General features: G+C 36.2%; 1 protein-coding gene across 1 annotated transcript in view; it reads left to right on the plus strand.

Annotated features, from left to right (window-relative positions):
* DCP1A (decapping mRNA 1A) overlaps window positions 1-19,296 on the plus strand; it is a 44,525-nt gene extending 25,229 nt beyond the window's left edge. Inside the window, exons 5-10 of the mRNA XM_085302547.1 lie at window positions 3,452-3,590; window positions 7,298-7,417; window positions 12,619-13,374; window positions 14,848-14,913; window positions 17,111-17,329; window positions 18,111-19,296. Coding sequence (XP_085158673.1) covers window positions 3,452-3,590; window positions 7,298-7,417; window positions 12,619-13,374; window positions 14,848-14,913; window positions 17,111-17,329; window positions 18,111-18,188 — 1,378 coding nt within the window. The 3' untranslated portion in view covers window positions 18,189-19,296. The remainder of the gene's footprint in view (window positions 1-3,451; window positions 3,591-7,297; window positions 7,418-12,618; window positions 13,375-14,847; window positions 14,914-17,110; window positions 17,330-18,110) is intronic.
* The last annotated feature ends 8,240 nt before the right edge of the window (window positions 19,297-27,536 follow it).

The raw sequence follows: 27,536 nt of genomic DNA on the forward strand, positions 1-27,536 counted from the left end.
AGTAGCTAAAGGTGAATACTAAGAAAAATGAATGAAGGAATTCTAGTTGTGCATTGTTGCAGGGTGGAAAAGCTTGACTTGTGAGGCTGTAGTTAAAACTACAAAAAGTGGATTGGCACTGGTTTGCTGTCATCACTTGCTACAAACATCATGCTGCTTCTTCTCTCCCCTCTCCATCCAAAGGGATAGAAAGAAGAAAGATTAGAAATCTTGATGCTTTCCCTTCACATGTATTCCTTACAAGAAAGAGGCCAAAGCTGCCAGAACTTTTTCATGCTGGGATGAAGGATGTATTTAAGGAGAGGAAGATTAATAGTATTTAATTAATAGTGTATTTAAAACTGACACTTCARCAAGGAAAGTGGCATTTCAACAAATGGTAACAGGCCCTATCAGGCTTAGTTCAGTATATTTCAGACAAAGTATTTGTACTGTTTCCAGGAATACTCATTTTGTTCAAATTTTGCTTTTATCTGTGGAAATTTGGTCACTAATGGTAACCTTTTACTTTCTTTTTTTTGGGGGGGAAGGAAGGAAGGACAGTTTCCTATCACTTGTAGGAAAGAATACTGCTTTTATAGTACCTCACAGCCTTGAAAACATAACCATAAAAGGTTTCAAGGAGACTTGCATTCTCTTTCCTGCTGTTTGACTTGACCTTATTGTGCCAGATTGAGTTAACAAGATTGCAAGCCATCCATTTAAGTTTTGGTGGCTTATCTTTCAAAAGAAAACTAAATTACTCTTCGTGGGCTGTGTAATCACAGACCTTCACTTCTCACATTCCCTCCCTTGCTCTGCAGTGAGGTTGTGCCAGGTATATTTTCAATGCTATAGTTGCAGATATACTTGAGCAAACTGTCGCAGCAGCTACTGTGTCCCCTGAAGGAAGGCGTGCTTTTCCCACTATCTGATACAATGGAAACAGTGGACATTGCTTCAAAAAGATTTAATCTTGAGTCTACACAGAGCACATTCAGTATACAGATTTGCATTTAGTAGCAGCTTTTTCTTCAGACTTCCTTTTCTTAGCTCAGCAAAGGTATTTGAYTTACAGAAGTTAAAAACAAACTTATTTTTAAAAAGAATTCCAGAGTTTCTTGGAATGATAAAAGTTTGATGGAAGTAGTCAAACTGGTAACTCGGGAAGAAATTCATTTGGGTGACGTTGAGCTGAGATGCTAACTGTTTATGAAGGGAGAGCTTTCCAAAAGCAGGACAAAATCTTGATTTTTGTTTGTTTCAGGGTTTTCCAGAATTCATATCTGTGTGGAACTTTGTATTTTGACACACACAGTTTTGTATTTTGAGACTGATAGGCTTGTTCTACCCCATTTCATGCAGTCAGACCTGAACCGGCTTCTGAGGTACAGGCAGTAAGCCAGAGGTGGGAGAGTCGTGGGGGGGGGGATACTGCTTTGTATTTACCCCCTCCGCCACCATTTGAATATACCCTGCACAAGCCAAAGCTTCGTCGTTGTGGTTTTTTAGAAAATAAACGTAGACTTTAAAAAGATAGATTTCATAAGGGACAGTAAGAAAAATACTGTGAAATAATTTGCAGGAATCTTTGTGAAATGCTTCTGTGAAATGGATGTACTTTAAAATGTTTTGTTTTCAAACAAGCTAGTAACATTTTTAAGGGGAGATGTTCTGTTTAAAAACTTCCAAATCACCTAGTTAGGAGCAGGAGGAGGATCTGAAGACTCAAGCCTTCGCTTCACCTACAAGGCAGTGTGTGCATGAGTGTCCGGAATTTGCCCTTTAACTGAAGTCCTTATTTTTCCTGTTATAGCTGTGCTGACACTTTTCTAAATCTCAGCAAAGTATTCTGATTCTTTTATCTTGCCCTTTCTCATTCCTGCTGTTGGAGTTGAGTTTAGACAAGTCCTAAGTCAGGACTGCATGACCGTGTGGGGTACTAGAACAAAATGTTCTCTGAGGGTATCACCATAGAAACATTTGTACAGTATTGAACTGCTTCCAAACCAGCACATGCTGTAGCTGTTAGAAATTTTCTCGCAGGGTATTTGCAGGTGAATGCTTGCATACAGAGAAAGCTGTAGTGCATAAGAAACTGGCTAAATAAGTGGCTTGTATGATTGCATGATTAAAAATTTTGAATGCAGTTTTCCTGGGCAAAATTGAAATTTAAAAGCCAACTCTAATATTTCTTCAAATAAACACAGCTAAATTCTAGTGAAATAAATTGTCTTGGTTGCAGGAATATCAAGGAAATCCTAGGACTTGCATATTTTTCCTCAAAAATGACAATATAGCGTAACATATATCTGTTTACTCAATCTATAAAATATAGTTATTCCAGCATCCTAACTGAATAAACTGAGCACCTAAGTGGCTAACACTGTGTGTGATTGTTACRGCGGCACCTTTTGGCTCTCCATCAGCTCTTGGTTCCACAGCATGCAAAGTCTCAAGTGATGTGCCAGCTCCAAAGCTCTGCCCTGTTTACAATGCTTGTTTTTTCTTAACATATTTGATTAATACAGGCTTAAAAAAGAGGAGATTACAGGCTGGTTTGTGTTTATTTCAAGAGGATAAGCCCTAGCGCATTGCATAGCCATGTATATCTTGTGAATTGCATATGGATTAGGGGTGGAAATGAATGYTGCCTTTACTTTTGTGAATGCAGTGTACAAGGTATGCATCCTCTTTTTGCGTATGTTAATTATCTTTTAAATTGAAGCTTTATGATACTGAAGGCAGGAGGGGTGTTGAGTGAAGAGTAGGCCCTGAAGGCCAGAGGAAAAGAGGTTTTTTTGACCTGCAGTAAGTAGAATGACTGCAGGGCAGCTAGAGAAGAAATCAGCTTGCTTTTCTTCCCAGAGTTTTGAGGGGGGGGGTGAGGGGTAGCTTGCTCTCTGTCTCCTTACAGACTGACTCCAGAGACATCTGGTGTGCGCCAGCTTTCTTCCCCAGTGTTTTTGTTTTGTTTTATAATGGTAGATGTGATTCTAATTTAGCATTGGTTTATAATTGATTTTTGTTGAATAGCTAGCATGGCTTAAATTGGCTAAATAAGGGAAAAACTGCATGTAAGGAAGTAAAGAAAAAAAATAATTTTATTCACTCTATGGTATAATACATATGCTCTTTGTATAATATGTGTTTTGGTATCCACATATTTTATTGTAAAACTGTCTAAACATGACAGTTTTGCAGAGGTAGTGTTTACTGTAGGCAAACTTCATGAGAAATGGGCTAGTGCTCTCTGGATTAGAGCTAAATTGTGCAGACCATTTGACAGTTTGTCTTGTATAAACCTTGCAGCAAATGAAAACTTGTGTAACTTTGGTCAATCATGTATTAGGTTTTTATTTGGGCAGGAAAAAATGTGTTTATATGTTGAGTATATTCTTCTTTCTTGCTTTTTGCAAGATGTTCATTCCAGATAACACTTTGAAATCCTGTTTCTTCTTTTCTGTTAMAGAGTGGTAGAACAAGAAGCTCAGAGATCTCAGCAAGTTTGCCATGACAGAAAAAGTCCCAGCAGAACCAATGGCTGCAGTGAGAACAGGCCCATTGACATCCTGGAAATGCTTAGTAAAGCCAAGGATGAATATGAACGAGTAAGGAATTCTTTTTTTTTTTATTTTTTTTAATTATGGACTGATAGAAATGCTACTGCTTCTTCTGAATAAGGGACCTCATACAGTTTGCTAATGGCATGCCCTTTGATTTCTGAGGGAGAAATGATAAAGGATAATAATTCTTGTATATTAAGATGTCTTGTGCAACAGGCTCTCTAACTGGAGATTGCAAAGTAGCACTTCTAATACAGACTTTAATAGGCATGTATGTTCATATATTTAAATTGCTACTGCTTGGAGGGAGAGAGAAAACTTTGAAGACAGCTACTTGAAAATACAAACACAACGGAATAAATGATTTTCCTGAAACTGCTGCATTAGCTGCTCAATTTCAGTGTTCATTTACTGTCCTGTTTTGTGAGACCACTGTCAGAGGATATATGTGTCCATGTATATGTAAAACTGTGACTACTGAATATGCTTGACTTCGTAATCTTAAGTTCCATTTGGTAAATATTCCTAACAGTAACTGATTTTTTTTTTTTAAGCTTTTTTCCTCTGTGCCAGAAGTCACTGGGAGAGATCTTTTGATTATGGCATGAATCGTAATAGGATATTAATTGCAACTGCATGTTAAAATGTTTTGAGGTATTAAATAATGCAGCAGAAGCCCAGAAACTTTTAACAATCCCATGTCTGTGTTACAAACACAATTATTTTGGGATGAGGGGCAGGGAACATGGGAGAACAAAAATCCTACTTTAGAGCAGCATGGGGATTTGAATGATGTATACCTTCATAAACTATATTTCAGTATTTCTTAATTCATTAGGAAACTCTTTGTCAACCTTTTTAGTTATTTTTTTGTTGTTGTTAAAGCCTGTCTGGAGACTGGTTCTTATCACATCCTCTGTGCTTGGTTTAAACAGCAGACGTTCTCTGCTGTTGTTTCAGTAGCCGTGTTTTCAAAGTAATGCCCTGTTCCTTCTCGCGGGTAAACTGTACTAGGAAGAAGTCTCTTCGATTTTTGGGAAAGACGTAGTGAAAGCGTTCTGTGATCCAACTTGAAAATGGAGCTTAATAGACCCATTTTACAAAGTTAAGATTTCTCCTGCTTTGAGGAAAATCTTGTTTCTGGGAATTGCAAATAAAAATTACACCCAACATTGTCTGTCTTTTCTTAGACTCAAAGTCTTTTAGTGAATGTCTAAATCTACCTCTAACTCTACATTTGTAGAATATAAAGCTTATTTTTCATTACTGTAAGCTAGGTATAGTAATTTTCTTCTGTTCCTCAGTGTACTACTCTGTCCCTGTCTACTGTGTCTGTCCTTTTACTAAGTTAATTGATTTCAGAATGACGATTCTGTTACCTTTTGCCAGCACTAAGTTCACAAGTTTACATAACTTGATAGTTTCTGAAAACTGTTAATTCTTTTTGTGAACGTTTTAAATACGGATACAAAAATAACGTGCTTCTAATTCTTTGAGTGTTGCTGCTGCTAGAGGGTGGATTTCTGCATGAAGGCCGGCATTGTGAAAGGAGCAGCTTTCGTGAGAGCATAGAAGGAGGCACTGAAACATCAATGACTCATCTTTCAATGTTGTATCAATTGCGATGTTTTAAGAAGCAGAAGGCTTACAAAAAGCACAGGAACTCACTGTTTTGATAGTGCCCTGTTAGGAATATGAGGTCTCTCTCTCCCTTTTTTTCTTGTAATATCAGTTGATAGGTGTTTCCAACAGAGTTCTTAAAAATGACTCAAAGGATATTCCAATATTCCAGCTCTTCTTCTCTCCTAATTATCAGATCTTTTTCATGAAAGAATACTGAGGAGCTTCTGCTAGGAACAAAATTCCAAAGCATCATGAATGAAGCTCCACTTACGAGTAAAACACTGATCAACAGTGTGGTATGCTGATTTTGTGGTAGACGGTTGAAGTCTGTGGTAGCTGTCGTACAGTCAGAAAATAAGCAGGATGTGGACGACAGTAGAGCTACTGTATAATTGGCTGTTTCTTCCTTGATACTGATTTGCTTCTTTACACTTCTAGAACAGTAATAAAACTAGAACTACTATTTCAATTCTTTCCTCCTTTGTGTTTAAGCTGTAATCTGAGTCTGTAAACATAATGCTGTAGCCTGTTGTGATTGTAGTGATGTAGAAGTAGCCAGATAAATGGCTTTGAGCAATGCTGGTTACACTTCAGCTTCTTTGAGAACTTTCTATTGAGCACCTCAGCTTCAGCAACAAACCTCAGACAGTAACCTGGCAACTTCTTGCAGCCAGGCATTTTCTACATCAATGTTAATGGGATTAGGTAAACATACTTACTGGTGAAGATGACTGGTTACTTGAGAGACCTTTCCTATCTTCATTTAAAAAAATTATTTTGTGGCTTTCAAGTAATTATGCATAAATTTGTGTTTGGGAGCAGAAAGTACTTATCTGGCTGGTACATTCCAGATGGATCATAGAGTAATCCTTGTGTGCAGCCCACATGAGATTGGCGGAGTGTCAGCATGAGAAGGGGGCAGAGAGAGTAAAAAAGAGATTTATGGAGGTCTGAGTGATTTAATCTAGGACTCTAAATCAGCTTAATCCTTCAAGTACTTGCTACATCAAATCCATATGTAAAAATGAATGAATTTGAGTGTTGTTTTTTAATGAAATGAATAGATTATTTTTATAGTGGGTTTTGTTTGTGTGTGTCTCAATATGAGAATAGAAGCATATTGCAGCTTTAGTAAAAATAAAAAAAAAATGCTCTTATCTGACTTTTGTAACCACAAGGTAGTCCAGTTTCTCAGGTCCAAAGTGTTTTTACCTTTCAGTTGGCTTGCTAAAAGGGGTAAAGGGAAGAAGTTGCTCCTCTCTTCTGTCTCATCAATGACAATCTGTAGTCTTGATTTTTGTATTTATTCTTTTCAATTGGAAAACAGTATTGTTTTCAATTAGAAAACTAGAAATTGAGAACAACACAGTAACAGAGTTCAGGCTGTGTCTAACTTACTGTTTTAAAAAAAATGCAAACTATATCTTGCTGCTGTCATTTAAATGACCAGAGCAGTCGTCATGTGTTGTGCTGCTGTTCAGGTATTTCATATGCATAAGGCACAGTTTATTGATTGAATGCTAGGCTGAGTTTGTTCAGTGCTTCAAACTTGAATATAGTTTATATTTTAAACAAATAAATGTAAACTTTGAAAAGTGGAGGTCAACTTGAACTGAAACATCACACAATCTGTCACTGCARCTCTTTTGCCCGTTTTCTGCCTTTTGTCAAAACCAGTTGACACCTTGTGAAATTACATGTACATAGTTAAACAACTCTGGTAGAAATAAGTTTGTGACAAGCTGCCTTTGCAATTACTTGGAAAAATCCTGTCAGAAAGTATTCTGAATTGTTTCTGGTTTGGATTCCTGATTTAATGAAATTTTGCCAATTTCTTTGTTAGTAGCTAATGAAGAAAAARATGAGAGATCTGCCTCTTTTCCTTCTCAGTGAAAAATACATGAAGCAAGTTGTTGTAGTTTCTTGATAGTAAAGAGAAAAAGCATTATGAACACAAACCAGATAGCAGATGTCTCGGTATGATTTTATTTCCTGAAGTTTGAATTTCCCACTGTCTTTGAAAAATCAGTATATCTTCTGTATTTCAGTTGACGTACCACGTAACAGAATTGTAGTAGTGGCTAAACATAGGCTAAAAAACTTACTTTTTTATTTTTATTTTTTAATAGAATCAGATCAGTGACTTAAGTATTGTATCAAGTTCTGGAATACAACAAAATGCAAATGCCCCAAAGCTGGAAAGCACAGAGACTTCAGAACAAGCAACTTCATTACAAATGCAAGATCAGGTATGTTTCATCTAAAATTAAGGTACTTGTCTTCATCAGTGCTTTGTTTTGGTACCAGAACTCCCCTCTCTCCCCCCTTGAAGAATGCCCCTAGTGTTGCCTGCTAAAATTACCAAGCTTCAGCTTGAAAGGAAATAAATGTATTTGATAGTTTAAGTTCAGTTTAAATTGTAAGAGATGAGAGTGGATGTAAAAACACATTTGTACTTGTCTAAGATCGCTTGGTCTTTGTTTTGTCTTTGTCTTTGTTTTGGCTTTATCTAAACTAGTGGATTTGAAGTTTTTTTTTTCTTTTTTAGGAGCCTAAATTTTGTATTCTAAGTCATCATTTAAAAATATGAGGCTATGTCCATGCTATAGTGAATATTCAAGATTGTTTATATGGGCTAACTTAGATTCTTCTAAGTCATTCCACAGTGGTATAGAGCCTTGTGCAGAGTGACTTACAGTGAAGAAGCAAGAGAAAATAAGCTTTGCTGCCTCTGCAGACTGAATATGGCATCAGTTAACTGTATATTGTGTTCCAGTCTCACACAAATTCAAGCTCTGCCCTCTCATGTCTGAGAGACTTAAGTGTGTCTGTGCTGCCTTCAAAGGTAYAGCTACAGTCTTGCTAACTTACATTAGCAGTGAATTGCTAGACTAGATATGGAAAGCACTTAAAGCACGGCAGCACTGAATTCTTTTTGGCATTACTGGTTGTGTGTTTTCCTAGCTTCTGGCATAGCTCTTTAGTTAGCTTGTAGTTGGGGGTGTGTGTGATTTTTTTTGTTTAGGTGGGTGAGTGTTTTGAGGGGTTTTTTTTGATTGTTTGTTTAAAGAATTTTGACAGTGTATTTCTTGCTCTTCAGTAAGGAATAGTTTTCTAAAATTTCCCAGTGATGATATGATAATTCTAGTGTGTTGTAGATCTGCTTCAGATAGTGTTGGATATAATATGCTCAATCAAGATATATCCAAATATCTATAAATTCTAAAGCCTTGCGTTATTCCTGTAATTAAAAACTAAACCACAGTAAAAATGCTAGAGAAAACATTCATGTGTATTACAGCTTCTGCTTCACTTGCATGTTGTCTTTGAAACAAAATATTTAGTAGTATGAGTGGAGTGGTTGGAATAGAGGCAGGGATGGTTCAATAACTGGCACTATTTTCCTAGTAAGCACCTATACCTAAGGAATTTGTAGCTTTATACATGACTTTTTTTTAAAGATTCATCTTGTTGCTATTAGATTCCATGCAACTCATGAGTAATTTGTGCATGCTAACACTGCCACCCAGTGGAGACAAAAATCAGCACCGTTTCACTTTTCTAAAATGCGCGCACACACCCCCCCTTCCTCAAAGCCCTTGCCGTAGATTAACTGTTGTGTTTTTGCAAGTAATAAAGCACAATATCTGAAAATTAAAATGCCCCATGGAAATTTATACCACCTTGCACTAGGTATTTCTAAGCAAATACTTCCTTTCTAGGAGTAGAAAATATGATAATATTTGCAGAGATATTGGGGAAAAAAGTAATGTAAGAGTAACACACTGATCAGTGAATTAAAACCAATAGTGTACATATGATAGATAATATGAACTATGATTTTCTGAAACCCCCTTCAAAATGTAGCACTCACATTAGTTAACTAACTTCATATTTCATGGTGAAATATAAGAAATTTGGGAATAAAAACAAACATCTGTAGGTCCTGTGACAATCTGAAGTTTGTTTTGTATTTTGACAGTTCAAAAAGCAAATTGATTGTATCATGAAATGCTTTTGAGCTAGTGATCAGAAAAGCTGAGTGGTTTCTAGAATGCTGAAATTAAACTTTGTAATGCCAACTCTGACTAATTCATCCCTTTTAATATATCTGAAATGATTTGTGGAGAAATCTTATCTGCAGCCATCTGCTCCAGTCAAGTAGAGTGATCATGCTGCCTTGTTGCTCTGCTGAGAAGGGTCTCCATACTCCAGGGAGTTGTTAATATGTTTGAAATATATCTCAGCCAGAGATGGGTCAGGGAAAGATGCCTTTATGTTTAAGGATAGGAATTAACTTAAAACATTTGTTTTGAGGTTATATGCGCATGTAAGAGACTAGTCTGACTTGCATCAGAATATAGTGGAGATTCTTGTTCACTCCTTGAAAATTGTAGTGTGTTACTAAAGAAAAGCTACAAGTTTATTATATTGAGATGAAAAACTTGGTTTGAAATGAGATGGAACAGTCATGTTTCTCTTAACATAATCTTTATAGACGAAAGACAGGTCTCCAGAACAGTAAGATCAGTAGAGAAAACTATAATAAAATTTACAAACTACAGAATGTCTTACCTACAAAATGAACTTGTCCGATGATGATCTTGCTAATGAATTTTTAGCAGTGGCAGTACAAGTTAGTAACCTGGGCAGAAGTTAGTAAGTTTAGTTTGTGGGGTTTTTGTTGACATTTTTGTTTGTTTGTTTGTTTGGGGTTTTTTTTGGCTATTTATATGCTTCCTATGCTACCTGTACTGCCATACTTTTGCTGCTGTTACCCGTGTTACTGAAATCAGAGCTAGCGTGGCGGTGGCACGGTAGAAGAGCTGTYATTGTAAACTTGCATCTTTGTGTAGACAGACCATCCGAACACRCTGCAGTTATGCTGCAGGCCACTTTGTCTGCTGAACAGAATGTTGTATTTTAGTCCAGCTGCTTTACATAATTTYTGGTCCTGTGCAACCTAAAAAAGCAGCAAAAATCTGTGGGTGTTAGTGGCTGTTTCTCTTCTCTTCAGCAAAATACATTTTAATTTCTTTCAGCTAAAATATCTGCTCTTTAAGAGACTGGCTTGGATTAAGGTTTGAGTTTCTTAGGATAAAACTGGCTAGGTGTGTTAAGGGATTTACTAGGATACTTAATATACTGCTGAAGAAAGGCAGTATATTTTTTTTCCTCCAAAATGGTATGCACGAGCCTGCAATTCATTAGCTGTGTTAATTTTAATGCATCTAATAATTAATAATTACTTAACAGATCTCAAACATACAAATTACTGTTTTCAAAAATGTGCAGCATTGTCTCAACAGCTGAAATTCTAGGAGACCTGAGCAATCCTACTTTTTTTTTCCTTTGATCTGCTCTTGGATGATGCTTTTATTTTTCTTTTAACTAAGAACAAGTAGTTTGTCATTGTTTGTTTTCTTTATTGTTTCTCACCTAAACTATATTGAGGATTTCTACTGTTTCTCCTACACAGCAAAGAATCTTGATTTCTGCAGACTCTTCTAAAATGATGAAAGGGGCATTTTTCTATTCTTTGTTTAATGAATTTCTATTTTGATAAAGGAGTAGACTGTTTTCTACAAGACAGCTAATTCTGGAGAACAAAACCAAAGGTGTACTAAAAATCTTACTTGACCACTCTTCTCTCTTGCTAACACTGTATTGTTTTTTAACCTTGAGATAGCAGTAAAGACAGTAAAACAAAATAATTAAGAATATGAACTCCTTTATCAGATTTTTCCAACAATTTTGATGCTGTAGACTGATRTGTATTTTGGGAGAGACTCAAGGGCGGGGAGAACTGGATGCATACACATATGCACACACGCATACCCTTCCTTGAAGTGTATATATTTGGTTTTATACTGATTATTTTACTTTTTGAAATATCTAATGCATTGTGAATGAAAAAGATGGGAAAAAACCTATCTAGGCATGTATGGCTAGATCAACTGTGTAAGCGTATACCGTCAGGTTTTTCTCCTCTCCCTTGCTTCTTTTAGGCCGCGTGATCGTTTCTAACCCTTCAATTCTGTGTGGATTTTGTTTGATGCTACTGAGAGTTTGAGGGGTGGGAGAGAAGGGTTCTCTCTCTCTTTCCCCTGCTGCCCCCAGAGTTCCTCGTGTGGTTAGGGATGGTCAGTGGCAGATGTCATCTTACAGCATTTATGGCCTTCCACCTTCTTTACTACCAGACACCACCATGTCCACAGAACATGTACAGAGTTCACAGCGCTCTTTCCCTCCCTTCTCCATCGTGGCTGCATCCAGCCCTCAACGTACTGACGTACTCCACTGGTATTGCTCTAGGTTCCTTTTGGTCTTACCTGATGCTTGGGGGATGTGAGGGGAGGAATTATTAAATACCTTTCTCTCTTCCCCCCCCCCCCCCAAATGAGGTGGTATACGCAAATGGATGGGAAATATTCATTGCAGTGACACTTTGTTGGACCACCATCTTTATTACAGCTTTTACAGATAGAGTTGGGGGAGTTTGGAATATAAAAATAATGCACATTAATGGAAATGTATAATTTTGAAAAAAGGGAGAGTCATGTGACAACTAATGACTCACCTTCCTCAAGGTTAGTCTGAAGCTGTGATTCTGAAACACAGATGCCTTACATACCTCAAATATCTCTATTGGAGATATGTCTTATATTTATGATGCAGTTGGTCTTTGCACTTTAACTGAGTCACCGATATTAGTCAAATGACTAACCTGGCACTGCAAATTACAATATTGAAGCTGTTGAGTAGCTTATTGAGTAACTTGCTTTTAAGTACTGGTGTTTGACTTTCTCCATGACTCTTTTGTATATACAAATACTTTTAACGCGTTGTGGAGAATTTTTTTTTTTTTTTTTTTTTTTTTTTTTTTTTTTTTTTTGCTGAATAGATGCCACTAATGTGAGTACAGAGTTTAGTGACAAAAACAACTTTACTTCAGCTGAACATTTTGTTACATTTTCAGGAAAAAAAATAGCTATGCTTGCCAAGTGAAGTTCAGAAACTTTCCTCCATATCTAAGGCTTTTTGAAACTACCCTTCCTGAAACATCTGAATTTGTCTACCTGCACTCCAGAACTGAATGTCAGTGCATCATTTGGAATGTGCTGTGCTGTGATTCATGGGCCGCCTTGAGTTAATTAGCTGTGTCACAGTTCAACAATATTTATTTTCTAAATCTTCATGAGATTTTTYGTGTAATTAGTCCATATAGACAGGCTGTTTCTTGTAAATGAMATAAACTTAAAAATCCCTGTAAACAGGAGATGCTTGATAGGCAAACTGCATTCTAAACAGTTCAATGATGCATTTTTTTGTTTTGTTTTGTTTTTTTGGTGTAGTTTGGTTTGAAAGCTGTAAAAGGCTGCGTGGGAGGCACAGAGATACAGGATATTGCTGTACTGACCCTGTAAACTCCTCTTTCCCTTCCTTTTAGCCATTTCAGTTGAGGCAAAAGCATCTGACTTTGGAAGAGTTGTTTGGAACTTCTGTACCAAAGGAACAAGCAGCAGTTCCGTATCCCAGCCCAGAGCGGATGGAGAAGTCACAGCCTGAGAGAGAGCAGGGCAGTTTGCTCTTGCCTTTTTCCTTTGACCAGTCAACAGTAATACACCAACCATTAGGGAAATCGGAAAGTCCCGGGGTTAAAAACAGTACCAATGCTCTGAATCAGCAGGAATGTTTAACACCTATGCTAATACCTCCAGCTTCAGTTTCCCAGCCTGATGTAAAAAACGTTTCAAGCTATTCAGTTCGTTTAAGCCCTGTTCTTAATTCTGCCTCRACAATGGAAGCTGCCCCTGCTCAGATGCTTCCTGGCCTAAAACAAAACAACGGCATAATGCAAGTTATGCAGCAAGCTGCCAAGCAGATATCCCCACTAGCAAATCAGCTGCCATCTGAAGTCAACCACGCTCCACAAAACCTAATGGCTGGCCAAAGCCAGTTTATGCCACCCTTGACATCAACAAATACAGGAACTGTCACAAATACATCCCATACAAGTGTTGATCTTCTCCAGAAACTCAGGTTGACCCCACAGCATGACCAAATGCAACAGCAGYCTGTCACTAAGACTTCCTTAACACCAAACACCTCTGCCTCGGTTGGCCAACTTGCAACACCAGAAAGTTTCAGAGAGTCGCATGGTAAACCATCAACCTTGAACAGCAAGATAATCTCTCCACTTCAGGTATTCCATGGGTTTTTGTATGTTGATATATCTTTAAAATGTTTTCAAGCTACATATACATAAAAGCCCACAGTGACAGACTTGCCTGTAGAGGAAGGGTTTTTCAAGGTGCTGCTGTTAGTGGATGAGTATATCAAAARGAAATACCAGTGTTAACATCATAAAAATGCTTAAAGACTGATCTGAGAAGTGACTGAAGATTGCGAAGTGATCAGTGTTRCAAAGAGTTAGTATTGTCCAATCTGGTTGGTATTTGAAAGTGTCGCTTACACTTTCCTGTTTTCAGTTACCTTGCTTTGGATATTTCATACTGCTTCAGTATTGACCYCTTTTGTTGGGCATATGTGGGAGCTACATTGAGATATTGTTGGTTCTTTAGTAAAAATGGACCATAAACTGATTTCTTGTCTAGTTAGCCACCTTGGTTTGTTTTATTCTGRCCTCATTTTCAAAGCACCTTTTAAAATCCGTTTCTTTGGGGAGAATCTATTCTCTATTCCTTAATATAAGCCAAAGCAATAAACTTGTTATGAGAAACTAGTTGAAAATATCAGTGCTGCCCTGTAAGGTTACTGTGTGTGGTTCTGTGTTGTGAATTTCTGTCAGCTGGGGCTGCTCTGCTAAGTTGTTGGCTCCCTCAGTGGTAAATGCACCAATGGGTTTAGGMTGCTGCATATCAATTTTATTTTTATATAAAAACATATTAAAATAAAATCTATATCCAGCAGTCTAAATCCGCTGGTGCATTGTTATCATTAGTTTGTCATTGTTATGATTTCATAAAAACTAATTTGATTTCTGTCACTGAGAGCAGTTAATTCCTTGTGAATTTTTTCACTGCAGTTCAGGTAAACTAAATACTGTCCGTGGTGAAGTTTATCACTTAAAAAGTCTGACCTTGCTGCYGAGAGGTATGCTGAAGGGCTATATTAAGTCTTTCCAAGAATGCCAGAGGAATTTATTGAAGTACCTGCTCTACGTGCCATTTGTTTCCTAYTACTACATAATCCTAAAATTACAGTATCATCTTAAAATCTACTAAAGACATATCAGATGGATGCAATTTGAAATGATATTAAAATACATATAAAATTCTAGGAAAACAAGAATATTTAATTTCAGCAGAAGTGAGTACAGAAAGAAAACAGTGAATTTACTTTCAGTTTACCAAATTYATTACAAGCAACTAAAATCTTCCTTTTGTAGCACTTATGTTATTTCTGTTTCAGCTATAATAATCTCCTTCAGAATTGTTTTATTATGGTTTTGTGGGTTTGCTGTACTCCTGGAAGCATAAAACAATTCAAATCTTTCTTCCTTTTCCACCTTCCARTGGATTACATCAATTTTACAAAATCAAACTACATGGAAAAAATCTGATAATTTGCATTTTTGTACTTTCTTAAAAACAAATACTACTGAAAATTGAGTTATGCATGCTAACTTGTGAATTATGTTTTCTTTTTAACTTAGACTGTACAACAAAACAAGGATTCAGAAGCATTTTCACAACCCAAGACTTTGTCTAAAGCAGGTCAAGTAAGTAAATGAATGTCTTGGCAAATTTGGTGTGGGGAGGGTGTTGGGAGGTAGGAGGGAGTATTTTTTTTGTTTGTTTGTTTTGTTTCAAAACTGCAATAATCATTTGATATCTCAGCCATATTGTTACTTCTGATCACACTTAAAATGCTGTTATGATGTAGAAACAAGCTGTAYTGGGGGGGAATTCTATAGATAACTGTATCTATAGATAACTATGAGTGAGTAGATGTTTTTTGTGTTGTACAGTACTACTTACTATTGTTAATTAMACAGAAATAACAATACATTTGTGGATCTTCAACCTTGCATTGAGTTAGTACCACTTAAACTACGTTTTTATCTGCTAAATAAGCAGGAATAATGCTATGATACTGTAGTAAGGTCTAATAGTCTTTAGCCCAACTAGTACCTTAAACACCCCAGAGGCATAAAATGCAATGTCTGACTTGCTATCTCTTTCTGTTTTTCTGACCTACCTTATTTTACGAAAATATAACAAGTGAATAATACAAAGGCTAGAGCAAGAAAGGAAAAAAGAACAGCATTTGCTACTTCAAAAATTTATAGCAGCTAATTCTAGTAATCTGAATAATATTTAACATTTTTACAACTTCCCATGAACAACAGCTCGAAATASGATGACTGTAAAATTTGATTGCTATTTAAAATAATTGATCATAGTGAAGTCTTGAAATGTTTTAATTTTCTCTTATGTACTTTTTTCTGGATGCCATCTGTGCTTTAGTTCTAGTCTCCCTTTACCTGCCCCCTACTTCTTAAAAAATCATTAAATACTACCTCATTCTTGCCCATCTTGCACTGTACCAAAGCAATTTGAGTGGCTTGTTCAGATCTGATTTTAAAGGGAGTAAAAAAGACCCTGTTTAAAGTAAAATGCTATTCTGTCTGCTAGCCTGCTCTAAAGTTAAACCACCTCTTCATGAGCCAGTTTGTAAATAAATCAGTAGAATTTGGGGGCTTTGGGGAGGGGGGAATTTTGGGAAATATGTGCATGTTGTGTAAAAAAAACAGCATTTATTGGCTTAAACATGTTGTTATCTTCAACTGAAATCCCACAGTGTGAGTCTTCAGTTTTGACTAGAATTAATTGAGTTTGCTAGTTCTACTGTTGTTGGTGTTACTGAGTATGTGCTTACTTCAGATGACTTTGGAGGGTTGTTTTTTCTTAAGATTTTTAATATTCTGAAGGAGACTTTTACAGCTGATTTATCAAACATATTCACGTACCGCAGTATTTACTCTTGCTTTCTTTTGAGTGAGCTTGTTTTGGGGTGTTTTTTTTTTTTTTTTTTTTTCCTCTGCCCCCCTCCATGGTGGTCATTGTGGAATGAGCAAGATGTAGCATTATCATACTGAATAATTACAGTTATCTGGAGATCCTAGAGTTGCTCAAAGCTGAAACCTTTTTCACTTCCATTTTATGCCAATATAGTGTTCTGTATGTTTSGGCTTTATGCTTAAAAGGAAAGCTATTAATGGCAGTGTGTGGCTTTCTGTAAAGAAATAGGCACAGACCTATAGTGTAATAAGGCAGAAAGATTGTCTTCAGAATATTCCTTCAAACAAAAAGGAAAAACTTACTAATACAGATGTTTCACAGTACCCCAATACATTGCAGTTCATCAGTCATTTTAAATATCTTTGAAGGACTGAGATTTTCATTCAAATTTAGAATGTGTGGAATTTTTTGGGGGGAGAGGTAGGATTGGAGAACTGTCTTTATTTTTTTATTTTTTTTTTAATAAAATAAAAATCCAGGACTCCCTTTTCTTTAAGCTGTTAAGGAAATATTCTTTTCCTTAAGAATTTTTTTTAAAACAATCACAGGCTTATTTGATTACCCTTCTGTGAAAAGCTGATCTCTTATTCTATGTGGTATTTATCACATTCTGGACGGGTGCAATGACACAGGGAGGAGTGAGTCTGCATACGAAAATACTGTATATTCTCACCTTCAGTTCTTAAAATGTTAATAATAATAAACCTTTATGTCTTCATTATGTGCAATTTTTTTTTTATCTGTATGATTTACTATAAAACTGGCTGCCGTGGTTTTGTTTGGTTATTTCTTGTTTTGTTTTTTCTCTTCTCTTTTAAATGCTCATTTTTCCAGCCTTTTACCTGCGTTCATTTGCACTGGACACAGCGCTTACTAGTCTTTTGTTTTTTACAGGTTGCACCTCCCCAGTTTGTTACAACCACGACTACAGTAACTCCTTCAATCCTCTTGTCTCCTAGTGTTTTCCAGCAGTCGGCTACAAAAACTGCTGAAGTGGAGAATAAAGCCAATTCTTCTTCTCCTTTAACACTTGGAACAACTGAAATTCAGACTATACCTCCTACTGTTCTCAGTAAATCTCAGCTTCAAGAAGCACTGATACATCTAATAAAGGTCCTGTCTTTACAGAGCTCAGTATCTGAGGGTTGGGGTTCCAAGTACAGCAGCCAGTACTGCACAATGCGGTATCATTATAACTCCTTTTGATTTGAAACAGTACAGAAGTTGATCCTTTCTTCTGGAAGGGTAGATTATTCCATGCTGTCTACGTAGAATAGCACAGCTTAGTCCTATTTTAAGTCTTTTGGTTATGAGATGGATGACTTGGAAGGACAGAACTCCACATCAGATGTCCTCTCACATCCACAAGACATCTGAGGAAAAAGCTACATTAGTAGAAGGCCGTGATATTGGGTGGCATGTGGGGAGAAGTGTTGTTTTTTTTCTTTCGTAACTGTATCTGCTTCCTAAGTGGAAAGTAYCTGATGTTTTCAGATGGTCTTTAACTGAAGCATTTGTGTTTGAAATGGAAACTACAAGTATTCGAATGGCTAAAAAGTTCAGCTGAATTAGATTCACAACTTTGGAAGTATCTGTATGATCATTTTGACCTTTGATGTCATGATGAAGTTATGAACAGCAAACAACTTTGTGTTAACACAGGATTTTGAGCAGCTAGGTAGCTAGTTTCCTTGCCCTAATGAGATATTAGGGACTGTATTAGAAATCCTTATGCATAGCTTAAATAAAATTAAATTCTACCTTTTTATTTGCGCGCGCGCGCGCGTGTGTGTATATATACATATATATATATAAAAAAATAAGACTGTGTATATACATATATATACAACATATATATAAAGTACTAATATTTCTGGTATTCTTTTTCCTGCAGAATGATTCTCATTTTCTCAGCACTATTCATGAAGTCTATTTGCAAGTCCTAACCAAGAATTCAGACAACAAGCTATAATTGAAGATAAATCTACATGGAATACGTCCACTTTAGAAACAATTATGCCTCATATATAAAACTAATATTTTTTTAAAAGAATATTTAGTTTTCAACGTCTTGAATTTGAATCTATTAGGAAAGACTATTCCTTAAATACTTATGAAAGTAATGTTCTCAGAAGTGATCTAGGTTTTCACTGTGATCATCACCAGCAAACCTTTGTTTTTATTGGGAAAGGGAGTTAAGTTGCATATGAGCTCTCATTAGCATTAAGTGGAAGTGCAAATGTTTGCTCTGGCTTTCATTCCAAGCTGTCTTTTGCTTTCCAAGAGCTACAGAATCAATACTATTTAAACCGGCAAATAYGTAATACAGTACACTACACCGCACCAGAAGAACAAAATTCAGTTGTGTGAATCTAGGCCCAGTTTTAAGGACTTACCGAAAGTAGGAGAGGGTAATGCCTTGTGATTAAGTTGGAAGGTATGGGGAAGGGAGATTGGGAAATTAGGCCTTTGGAGCTAGATCTTTAATGCAGGGATTGAARACATGATTTGCTCAATATGTGATCAGTAAACAGTCTTTAGCTAATGTATATGAATTTCTTTTAAATATTCCTTTAACCATACTTGTTTCTGCAATTCTGACATTAAATAGGTATCYGAGTGAGTGAGGCCATTTTCTCTAAAAAGGCAGAATTTGAAATATGCAAAATCCTCAGAGTGATTGTATCATCTTTAAGCAGCAGCATAATTCTGTTGGATGTTGAAGGTTTGTTTTATAGTTGGAAGACGACTCAAAGCCCATGTTGTTGTTCAGTGATGTTCAATATAATAATTGAAATATTTTGTTTCCTTTAGCTTAAGGATGGACCAGTATTATGGTGGGGTTTTATTCCTCAGTTGTWTTCAAACTGCAGTGGTGAAAACTATGCAGATGGGGAACAAATGCATGCTCTTCTGTTGCCTTCTCCTCAAATTGTTTCTTCATACTTCATAGTGTGAATTTTATCTATTTAAAATGCTACAGATTCTTATATGTGATTTAGTAATTCACTATTCACTAATGTAGGAATTTAACCTACTTTACTGCTTGAAATCARAACATGTCTAATGATACTCTCCTGTGCTGCTGTGTTGGTCTATGCACTTCTGTGGCATGCAAAGGGAGTTAGTAATATATTACTGGAGGTCTCAACTTTTTCCAGCAATATAGTTTTAAAGAATGCTTTTTCCAGTTGCAGTTTTGGTTTATTGAGTGAAAAGATAATTTGTAGTAAGTTATGATGCACTGCTACCCACCCCCAGCGCTATTGAAATATGAAGAAAAAAAACTTGTTTGGATCCTGACAAAAAATATTTATATATTTCCTAAGGATTAGTTAATGTTGACATAGTCAAGGTGCACAGCCACTTCTTGGGAAACTAGTAATTAAGCTTTAATTGTGACTTGTTCACAATCAATATGTTTTAGATGTATCAAATATTTGTTTTATGTATTTGATCTTAGTTTTTTATAGCTTTTTCTGAGGAAAATGTATTTTGTTTAGCACTACCTGTCTTCTGTAAAGCTTTTCTCAGCCCTTGAGTTCAATGTTTCCAATTAAAATATATAGTATTTTGTTAGAAAAAATGTGCAAAATTCAAGGGAAGATGCTAATGTTACGCATATTTACCAAGAAACATATTGGCTTTAATGGTGGCATTTAATTTCAGCAATACATGCAGTGTGAGTCTTCTTAAGGAAGTTAGGCGCTTCCTACATGAATTCCAGTGATATAATGCTGTGTATCTACATAAACAATGAGATTCAAATTAGGTCTAAGGTCTAAACTTTTTTGTGTGAAAATTTGGTAAGGAAAAGAGGACAAACAAGTGAGCAGCTCCTGCGAAGGGGAAAACAAATTGATAGTCCAAACCAAATAGAGTCACTTTCTTTTCCTCTGAATTTAGCAGAGACTAAGTCCGTAACTTCTTGCTTTTTATGAACAGTTTCCAGTTTCTTCAAAGGAATTTGAAAGATTTGATACAACTTTCTAAGAGTAGAAATATTGGAAGCTGATAACAAATATTTGTGCTGTTTGCTAAGTAGTCTCATCCTTAATGTCATATCCAAAGATCTATAGAAATGACGAGAAGGGGTTGTAGTCTGAGTTCCGAACTCATATGCAGTTGGTGGAAAGAATACGGTTTAAAGTAGCAATGCTACTATGAGAGTTTGACTCTAGTCTGAATACCTTGTATTTTGTTTCCAGCTGTTCAGGGACCTCCATGAACAGTTGGCAGATCCCTACTTTGCTTTGTTTTTGTAGTGTACTAGTTTGAACTTTTCTCAGCTTTCAAAATTAATTGAAATAGATGCAAAGTGAAATAATAGTTACTAGGCAGGCATTCTTACTACAGACCAACCCATTCATCTTGAAAGCCTACACATTTAGTCTGACGTGTATATGTGTAGCCAAAAGACACTGGAAGGAACAAAGGTGTCCTGTAATAATATGCTGCAGAGTTAGTCTGCTGTATATGACAAGTGCCAGGGTAGTGCATTTAACAGATGAACCCCTTTAATGAAAAACTGCATTGTAAAACCCAAGCTCAACTGCAGTGTAAAACTTGAGCTTAAATGTGGAATGTGTTACTGACAACTATTTTTCTGATCACTTTAACTTTTAGTATAAATCTAAAATTATCAGCTTGTTTCAGTGCTTGATTTGTTAGCTGCATGTAGTGGTCACTAATGCATAGCAAGTTACCATGGATTGTCACAGCAACTATGTGTGACTATTTTTAAGTGATTTTTTTTTTGGTAAAACTACTGGCTTAATGGGATTTTAACAATTAGTTCTGAGAATGGAAAGATTAGTTTGGACTGTATTCCCAAAATTAATTATATTATCTAGGCATGTGTTCTGTGGCCAGCGTTAAGTCACAAAAAAAAAAAAAAAAAAAAAAAGCAAAAGTAAAAGTTCAGACTTGATCAAAGACAATTTGAAACCTACTGAAGCTGCTGAATTGTTCAGGAAGATCAAGATACTCAGTTTTGTAGTTAGAGTTTATCTGCTGTTATTTAATAATGCAAAATTAATATGAAAGGTGCCTAACAACTATTAACTAAGAAGCAGTATATYTTCCCAAATTAAACAAGATTAGCAGAACAACTGAATGAAATTAAAAAGTGATTCATCTTAATTTCATAAAAAGTCAATGCTTAACTGTCTGTGTATACGTACTTAAACGCTTGCTGCTGGGAATATCTTAATTTTGCTTGCATTTCTAATTGCTTCATTTTGGTATATTTCTGAAACCTGTTATGCTATGCGTAGTCACTGATGTAATTCCTGAAAAGTTTTCAAAAACAGACTTTAATTTTGGACTTCTTTTTAACAGTATTCTAAACAAATTAGCCACCTTTTGCCAGCTATTTGGGTTGTTTCTTAAGCATATCTTAACAGGAGGAATGTGTGCAATATATTTCACCTCAGTTTTGTCTGATACCGTTAAAAAATGTTAAGATGCAATATCTGTCTTTCACTTCAAGTTAGACAAGTTGCAGTATCTTTAATCTGGTAGTCTRTTTATTTTTATCTATTCCGGATATGGACACACAGTTAGGTTTTTGTGTGTGGTTTTTTTGTTGCTTTTTAAGTGCATTATGCATTTTTAGTGAGGTCTGAGTTTTACCAGTTTTGTGGATGCACGAGTTATTATCCATTTGCATGTTCTTTCTATATGAAGGCTRTAGGAAGGGGGGCTTCAGGAGAAAATTCTGGAAATCTAGAATGAGAATAAGAATAATTTTAAGTCGATAAATATAGATACTGCATCATTAACATTTTTAGTATGGTATGGATTTTATAGCACCTATGTATGTTTGCAAATATTAAGTTATTGCATAAATGTTTAAGAATGAGCATTTTTCATCCAAAATTTTGTATGTTTGCAAATATATTTTTGTAATAAAACTTCAAAACAAATGTTTCAACACCTCCTAAAATCTCCCAATGTTTACTTTTATTTCTAGAGGTATTAGCCTGCTAGAAGGGGTAAGTTCAAATTTCATTCAGGGCTAATATCTTGCGGATGAGAAACTCAATCTCCTCAGTTAATATTAGGGGCAAAATACATATATTATGCTTATTCTCTAAAGAAAACACTGCATGCCCACTTTAAGGATGGTTGAGAAGAATGTCTGTCACTTGTAACAGCTTCTGGCTATCCTCTGTAATTCCCATAGGAAGATTTGCATTTTGAATTTGATAAACTGATTAATTTCCTTTTACTTTTAAGAAATATAGCTTCAAGTTCACCATTTTATAAGTACAACCTTAACTGTTTTTAGTGCCTTTCATTAACACTTTTATTTGTTGTGATATCCACTCTCACCCACCTAGTACATTAGATATGATACTCAATGATTCTAGTGTTGGTCTTTGATCATAGTCTGGAAACTTGAGTTTACTGTTTTCTTATCATGTCTGATTGCTATCATGCCACTCTTCTGTTGAAACTTCATGAAGTAAAATAGGGAGACTGAGAGAGGGAAAACCAAAGCAGAAGTTCTGGTTTTAGATAACTGACCTACTACTTTAGGAGGGTAAACTTCAGTTAATAGAACTGTAGTTGAAATATGACCATTAATTGCAAAGCTTGTCCTCATCAGTTATACAGCAAACAGGTTTTTACTTCTGTTTAGAATCTTTTTTCATATGAGGCTCCTGAACAAGTTCAAAAGCATTGGAAAAGACGGCAGTGAGGAGATCCTTCTTACCATTCGCTGCTTTTCTTCAAAGAATGCTTTTAATAAAAGTAAAAGGCAAAGGACTGATGCTTAGAAAATTACTGAGAAGTGAGTGAGGAAAGGAAGAGCATAAGTGAAAGTAAATGTGAAATAATGTTGTAAAGAGACAAGTATCACTTGTGAAGATGTTTCTTGAAGCACAGAACAGTTTAAGTGCGAGTGACAGYTTTGTTTCTGTACTGCTGTATCTTCTTTAGGTATTTCTAAAGYTCAAATGAGGCTTGCGTCAAAGAATCCAAAATTATTTCAGACTGTATTCATAACATTCATTCAATGTTTCCTTAGTCCAATCCTTTAGGTAGTACTATATAATTTGCTAGGTCTGCTGTGGTGCTTTTAGCCTCCAGGTATCCTGAAGCAGCATAATGGAGTGGCCTGACTCATAGCAGTATCTAATTGTATCTCTGCTTTATGGCCTCACATTACAGTTTAAAAATTCTTGCCTAGAACAAGACTCCTCATACTTAACTGCCCTTTTTCTTTCTTTTTTAAATAAAACTTTAAAAATTTCTGTCATAACCAATTCTTTAAAATTCAAGAAGCAGCATTTTACAAAATCAACTTTAGGAAATATAACCACAAAGGAATAAGCTTCCCTTATAGGCTGACTGAAGTGAAAGCAATTGCCCTTAAGCTTTGCTTAGAAGCATGCAAGTATGTGATGCAAGTGCACAACTTGTGTTTCTCTTTTCCTTATTCATAAGTCAAGAAGCTTTGAGAGTATCTACCAGAACAAAGATCTCCCGGACTGTCTCATGTATGCAGAGYTCTACTCCATACTTAATTTAGATAGCCTATGGCTTGTACATCCTGCTTTACTGCTTTTTACCTGCTTTTTATAAGAAGGATAGGAAAGGTGTAGCAGGTTATCTAGTCTGACTCTTTTTCTAATGTAGATTGAGTTTTATAAGTAATGCCAAGTGTGTTGTCTAGTTCACTTCTTAAACATCAAATTCTGCTCTCTGTGGACATAGCTTTTTCCATCTAACAAAGTCACTGTAAAGGAGGCTTATGGTATTTAACAAAAGAATTGAGATACAGAAGTTAAGTAAGTCTACAGGATTCAGGTATTTATGGAATCTGTTGGGGTTTACAGCAAGCCCCACTCCTGGTGTAATCTCTAAGATGGAGGATACAAGGCTTCCATTATAAAGAAAGACCTTGGCTTTTGGATGATTAAGAAATGTTTCTGCCACAACATACCCTTACTGAAACCCTGAGGGTAGCTTAGACACATGTAGTACACTTAACGAGGAACTAGGAATAAATGTAAATAGTGCTCTGCAAGTCAGGCCAATTCTATAAACAAAATTGATAGGGGAAAYAGATGCATGTGAAAGTAATATAGGTGCATATTGCACATACTGACTAAGCCTGGGCACATGATGTAACTCAATCCAGCTTTTTAGATAGGAAAGATGGCTTGATTTTTACTTCTACACCTGTTCCAGTGCAGAACTTTTCATTGTATTTGTTGCTATTCTTTATGGTGCACAGAAATCAGAGATGGTGTTTTACTCTGTGAACCCTTCAAAATTGTTAGCAGCTAAGTAATGTTATGATGAAGACCAGCTGAACAGTCTGTTTTCTGTAAACCTGCAGTCACYGTTCTGCACATGTGGAGGGGTATGCTGGTGGTGCGTAATGGTTTGTGTAACTAGAGAATGCTTTGTCATAAATCCATCTCCTCTGCTCCTGACAGGGGTGGGTGTGTGTGCACACGTGTGTATGTATGTGCGTACGTATATATACATGCACACAGGCATATATACAGATAACGTGAAGAAATATGGGACAAGTGAAAATTCAGTCTGATTATGAACTACCACAAACAAAATTTTCATTAAATAATATTAGTGATAACAATTGGGCAAACTAAATCCAAGCACTCTCAAATCCTGCCATTTTAGCAATATAAACTTCCATTTAATCTTGTAACTTTGTTGGATCTCTAGCAGAAATGCTTCCCTGAATTGCCTCAAACAGGTGCAGTGTGACAATTACCAAACCTAATCATAGTGAATGTAAGAGAAACTTTTTTTTTTAATGATAGCCTATATGCTAGATGAAGTCTTTATATAAACTYTTAATAAGTCTATTTGGTTTAATCTAAAAATGTTTTCACCCGTCATAAAATTGCCATAATGCATTCTGGATTGTTTTTTCCATAAAGCATTTTTTTTTTTTAGTAAAAGCAATATAAAAATTACAATGACTCTTAAAACAATTTTTATCCATCATTTCTTTGGCTGCCTGTAAACTAAAAATGGTTTGCTCAACTCTGATATTTTCCATAATTTTTCTTCAGAATAATTTTTCAACTGTTTCTGATGAAAAGTTCACAGTTGAGTAAAACTATTAATGTATTCTGCATGTATACATCTTTTGCTTGTATCTTGCTCTTCTGGATTTCAAAGGTGAATTGATTTCTTTGTCTTTGGATAATTTTGGTCAGATGGTGCATGAGAATTTTGCGTTTTCCAGGTTGCTGGTTATAGCTTGGGTAGCAGAGATAATGGCTGTCCCATAGAAACTAAAGGATGCGTTTATAAGTCTTTTCCTGCTTCAATGGGATCTGCAATGCCAATCATCATTTTACAGCCTGCTCAATACTCTTTTCTCAGAATGTGCACCATACATGAGTGTGCGCTTGCATTAAACTAAACCTCCTTGCCATTGCTGGTGAAAGAATTTGTGAGGTGTGAGAGGATGGACTGAGTCTCTGGACAAGCTGCAGCACCAAGGTTGGTTTGGRAAAATACTGTATCACCAAACGCTAGACTACAATGATTGGAATTCCACCTTAGGATTTTTCTTCTCCTCCTTCCTTCCTTTCTTTGTTTTTACCCTGCAAATGAAGTGAAACCCCTCATATTATCCAGAGGTGTTCAGGATTGGCTAGGCTACAGTCCATCCTAGAGCTGACTGACAGACTGCAGTACAGTTTAGAATCTGTACAGTGCTTAASCTGCAATTGCACAGCCCAGTAGTCTCCCCCCATGCCTTCACTCATTTTCTTTGCTTATTATTGTTTGGATTTGTAGATGATGAGCTAATCTACTTTAGTCAATTCTTATCCTGAGACTTTGATTTTGGGAATTTCTTTTGGGAACGATATTTAAAGCAAAATTGGGCATGTAGCTCTGTAGGACCTAAATGGCTGAATTTTAGCAGTGCTGAGTATATGGAGCTCCTACTCTGGTAAACAGAGTTGCATATACTTATGTCAGCAATGCATTTTTGCAGTATCTCAGCAAATGACAGCCATAGCTCAGTTTCCATGGTTCTGCTGCACRTAATGGCCTGACTGTGAAATGTGATGGAGGAGGGGGATGGAAAAATTCATTTGACCTGCATATGTATTTAAGAAGCTATCTAGTAGCTTATACTGAAGCTAATGAGATGTGATGGTATATACCAATGAAAGACTTTTTGTCCATACGTTTGTATCCTTGTTTTAATCATAMTGTGCATGGTTTCAGAGGCAAATTCAAGAATGTGGAAGAACTGTTGACTGTTGTACGCAATGTATATCATGACTTTAGCCATTACTTTACAGTCCATCACACTTAGTCAAAGTTGCAGAAATAACATGCTACTTCAGTAGATCAAAGTGAAAGAACTGACACAAGGTGGAATTTCATCCAGTGCGTGCTTGAGCTGCTGTTTTAACAACACAATACCATGAATAAGTACTCAGTGATGCAGCACAAGGATTCAGGGAAAGGAGGGTGAGTTGTGGGCAGTAATCTCTCTCTGACATTATCTGAGTTAAGTCTATCTTAAAGAAAGCCTTTGTTCCATCCAGATAACAATGGAGAAAACAAAGTAAGTTGTGAGCCATAGTAATACTGGTCTTATCCAGATCATCCCCCTTATTTTCTTACAGGAGGGGAAAAAAAGAGCACACCATATGTCCAGCCTGAGGAGGCAGTTGATAAGATTGTTATTGCTGCAGTGCACATAAGAGCCAATTTCTCAGGGAACCATTCTTACAATGAAAATTCAAGAGCATGAATTCACAGTAGCCACAAACTTGATCACAGGCCTTACCCTTCAGGCAAAGGGTGAAAACAGCCTGGACCAATGAGGCCAAATTTGCAGCCATGATCTAGTCAAATGCTAAGAGCTGGGAGGAAAGAGAAAGGGTGCTGACTATGGAGCAGGAGTGACTGACTGAATCCTATTTCAGTTAAGCATGTGTCACTGTCACAACTAATGCTGTAAGAAACAATAACAGTCTGGCAACATTTTACATTTTAATTACACTGCATGTACATAAACCATAGAGTAAATTAATCTGTTAGAAGCAAAAATTGAATGTAGAAATGGCTTATTATTTTCATGATACCTGGTTTTATCATGATATTTTTCTATGATGTTTACAGATGCTCTGAGCTAGCTGAAGGACAAGGTACTTGGATCTCAGGAATAAGCTTTTTGTCTYCTCATGCAAATGTCCAGTTCCTGGGGAACTTAACATCTGCAGCTGAAACTGGAAGGTTGGACAGCCAACTTCTCATAATGTGCCTTCAGTTGCCACTTAATATTATGGAGGTTTGCACCACA

The sequence above is a fragment of the Rhea americana genome, unplaced genomic scaffold (assembly GCF_003343005.1).
Source record: "Rhea americana isolate MKP2758 unplaced genomic scaffold, rheAme1 scaffold_19, whole genome shotgun sequence".
In the NCBI taxonomy this organism is placed as follows: Eukaryota; Metazoa; Chordata; class Aves; order Rheiformes; family Rheidae; genus Rhea; species Rhea americana.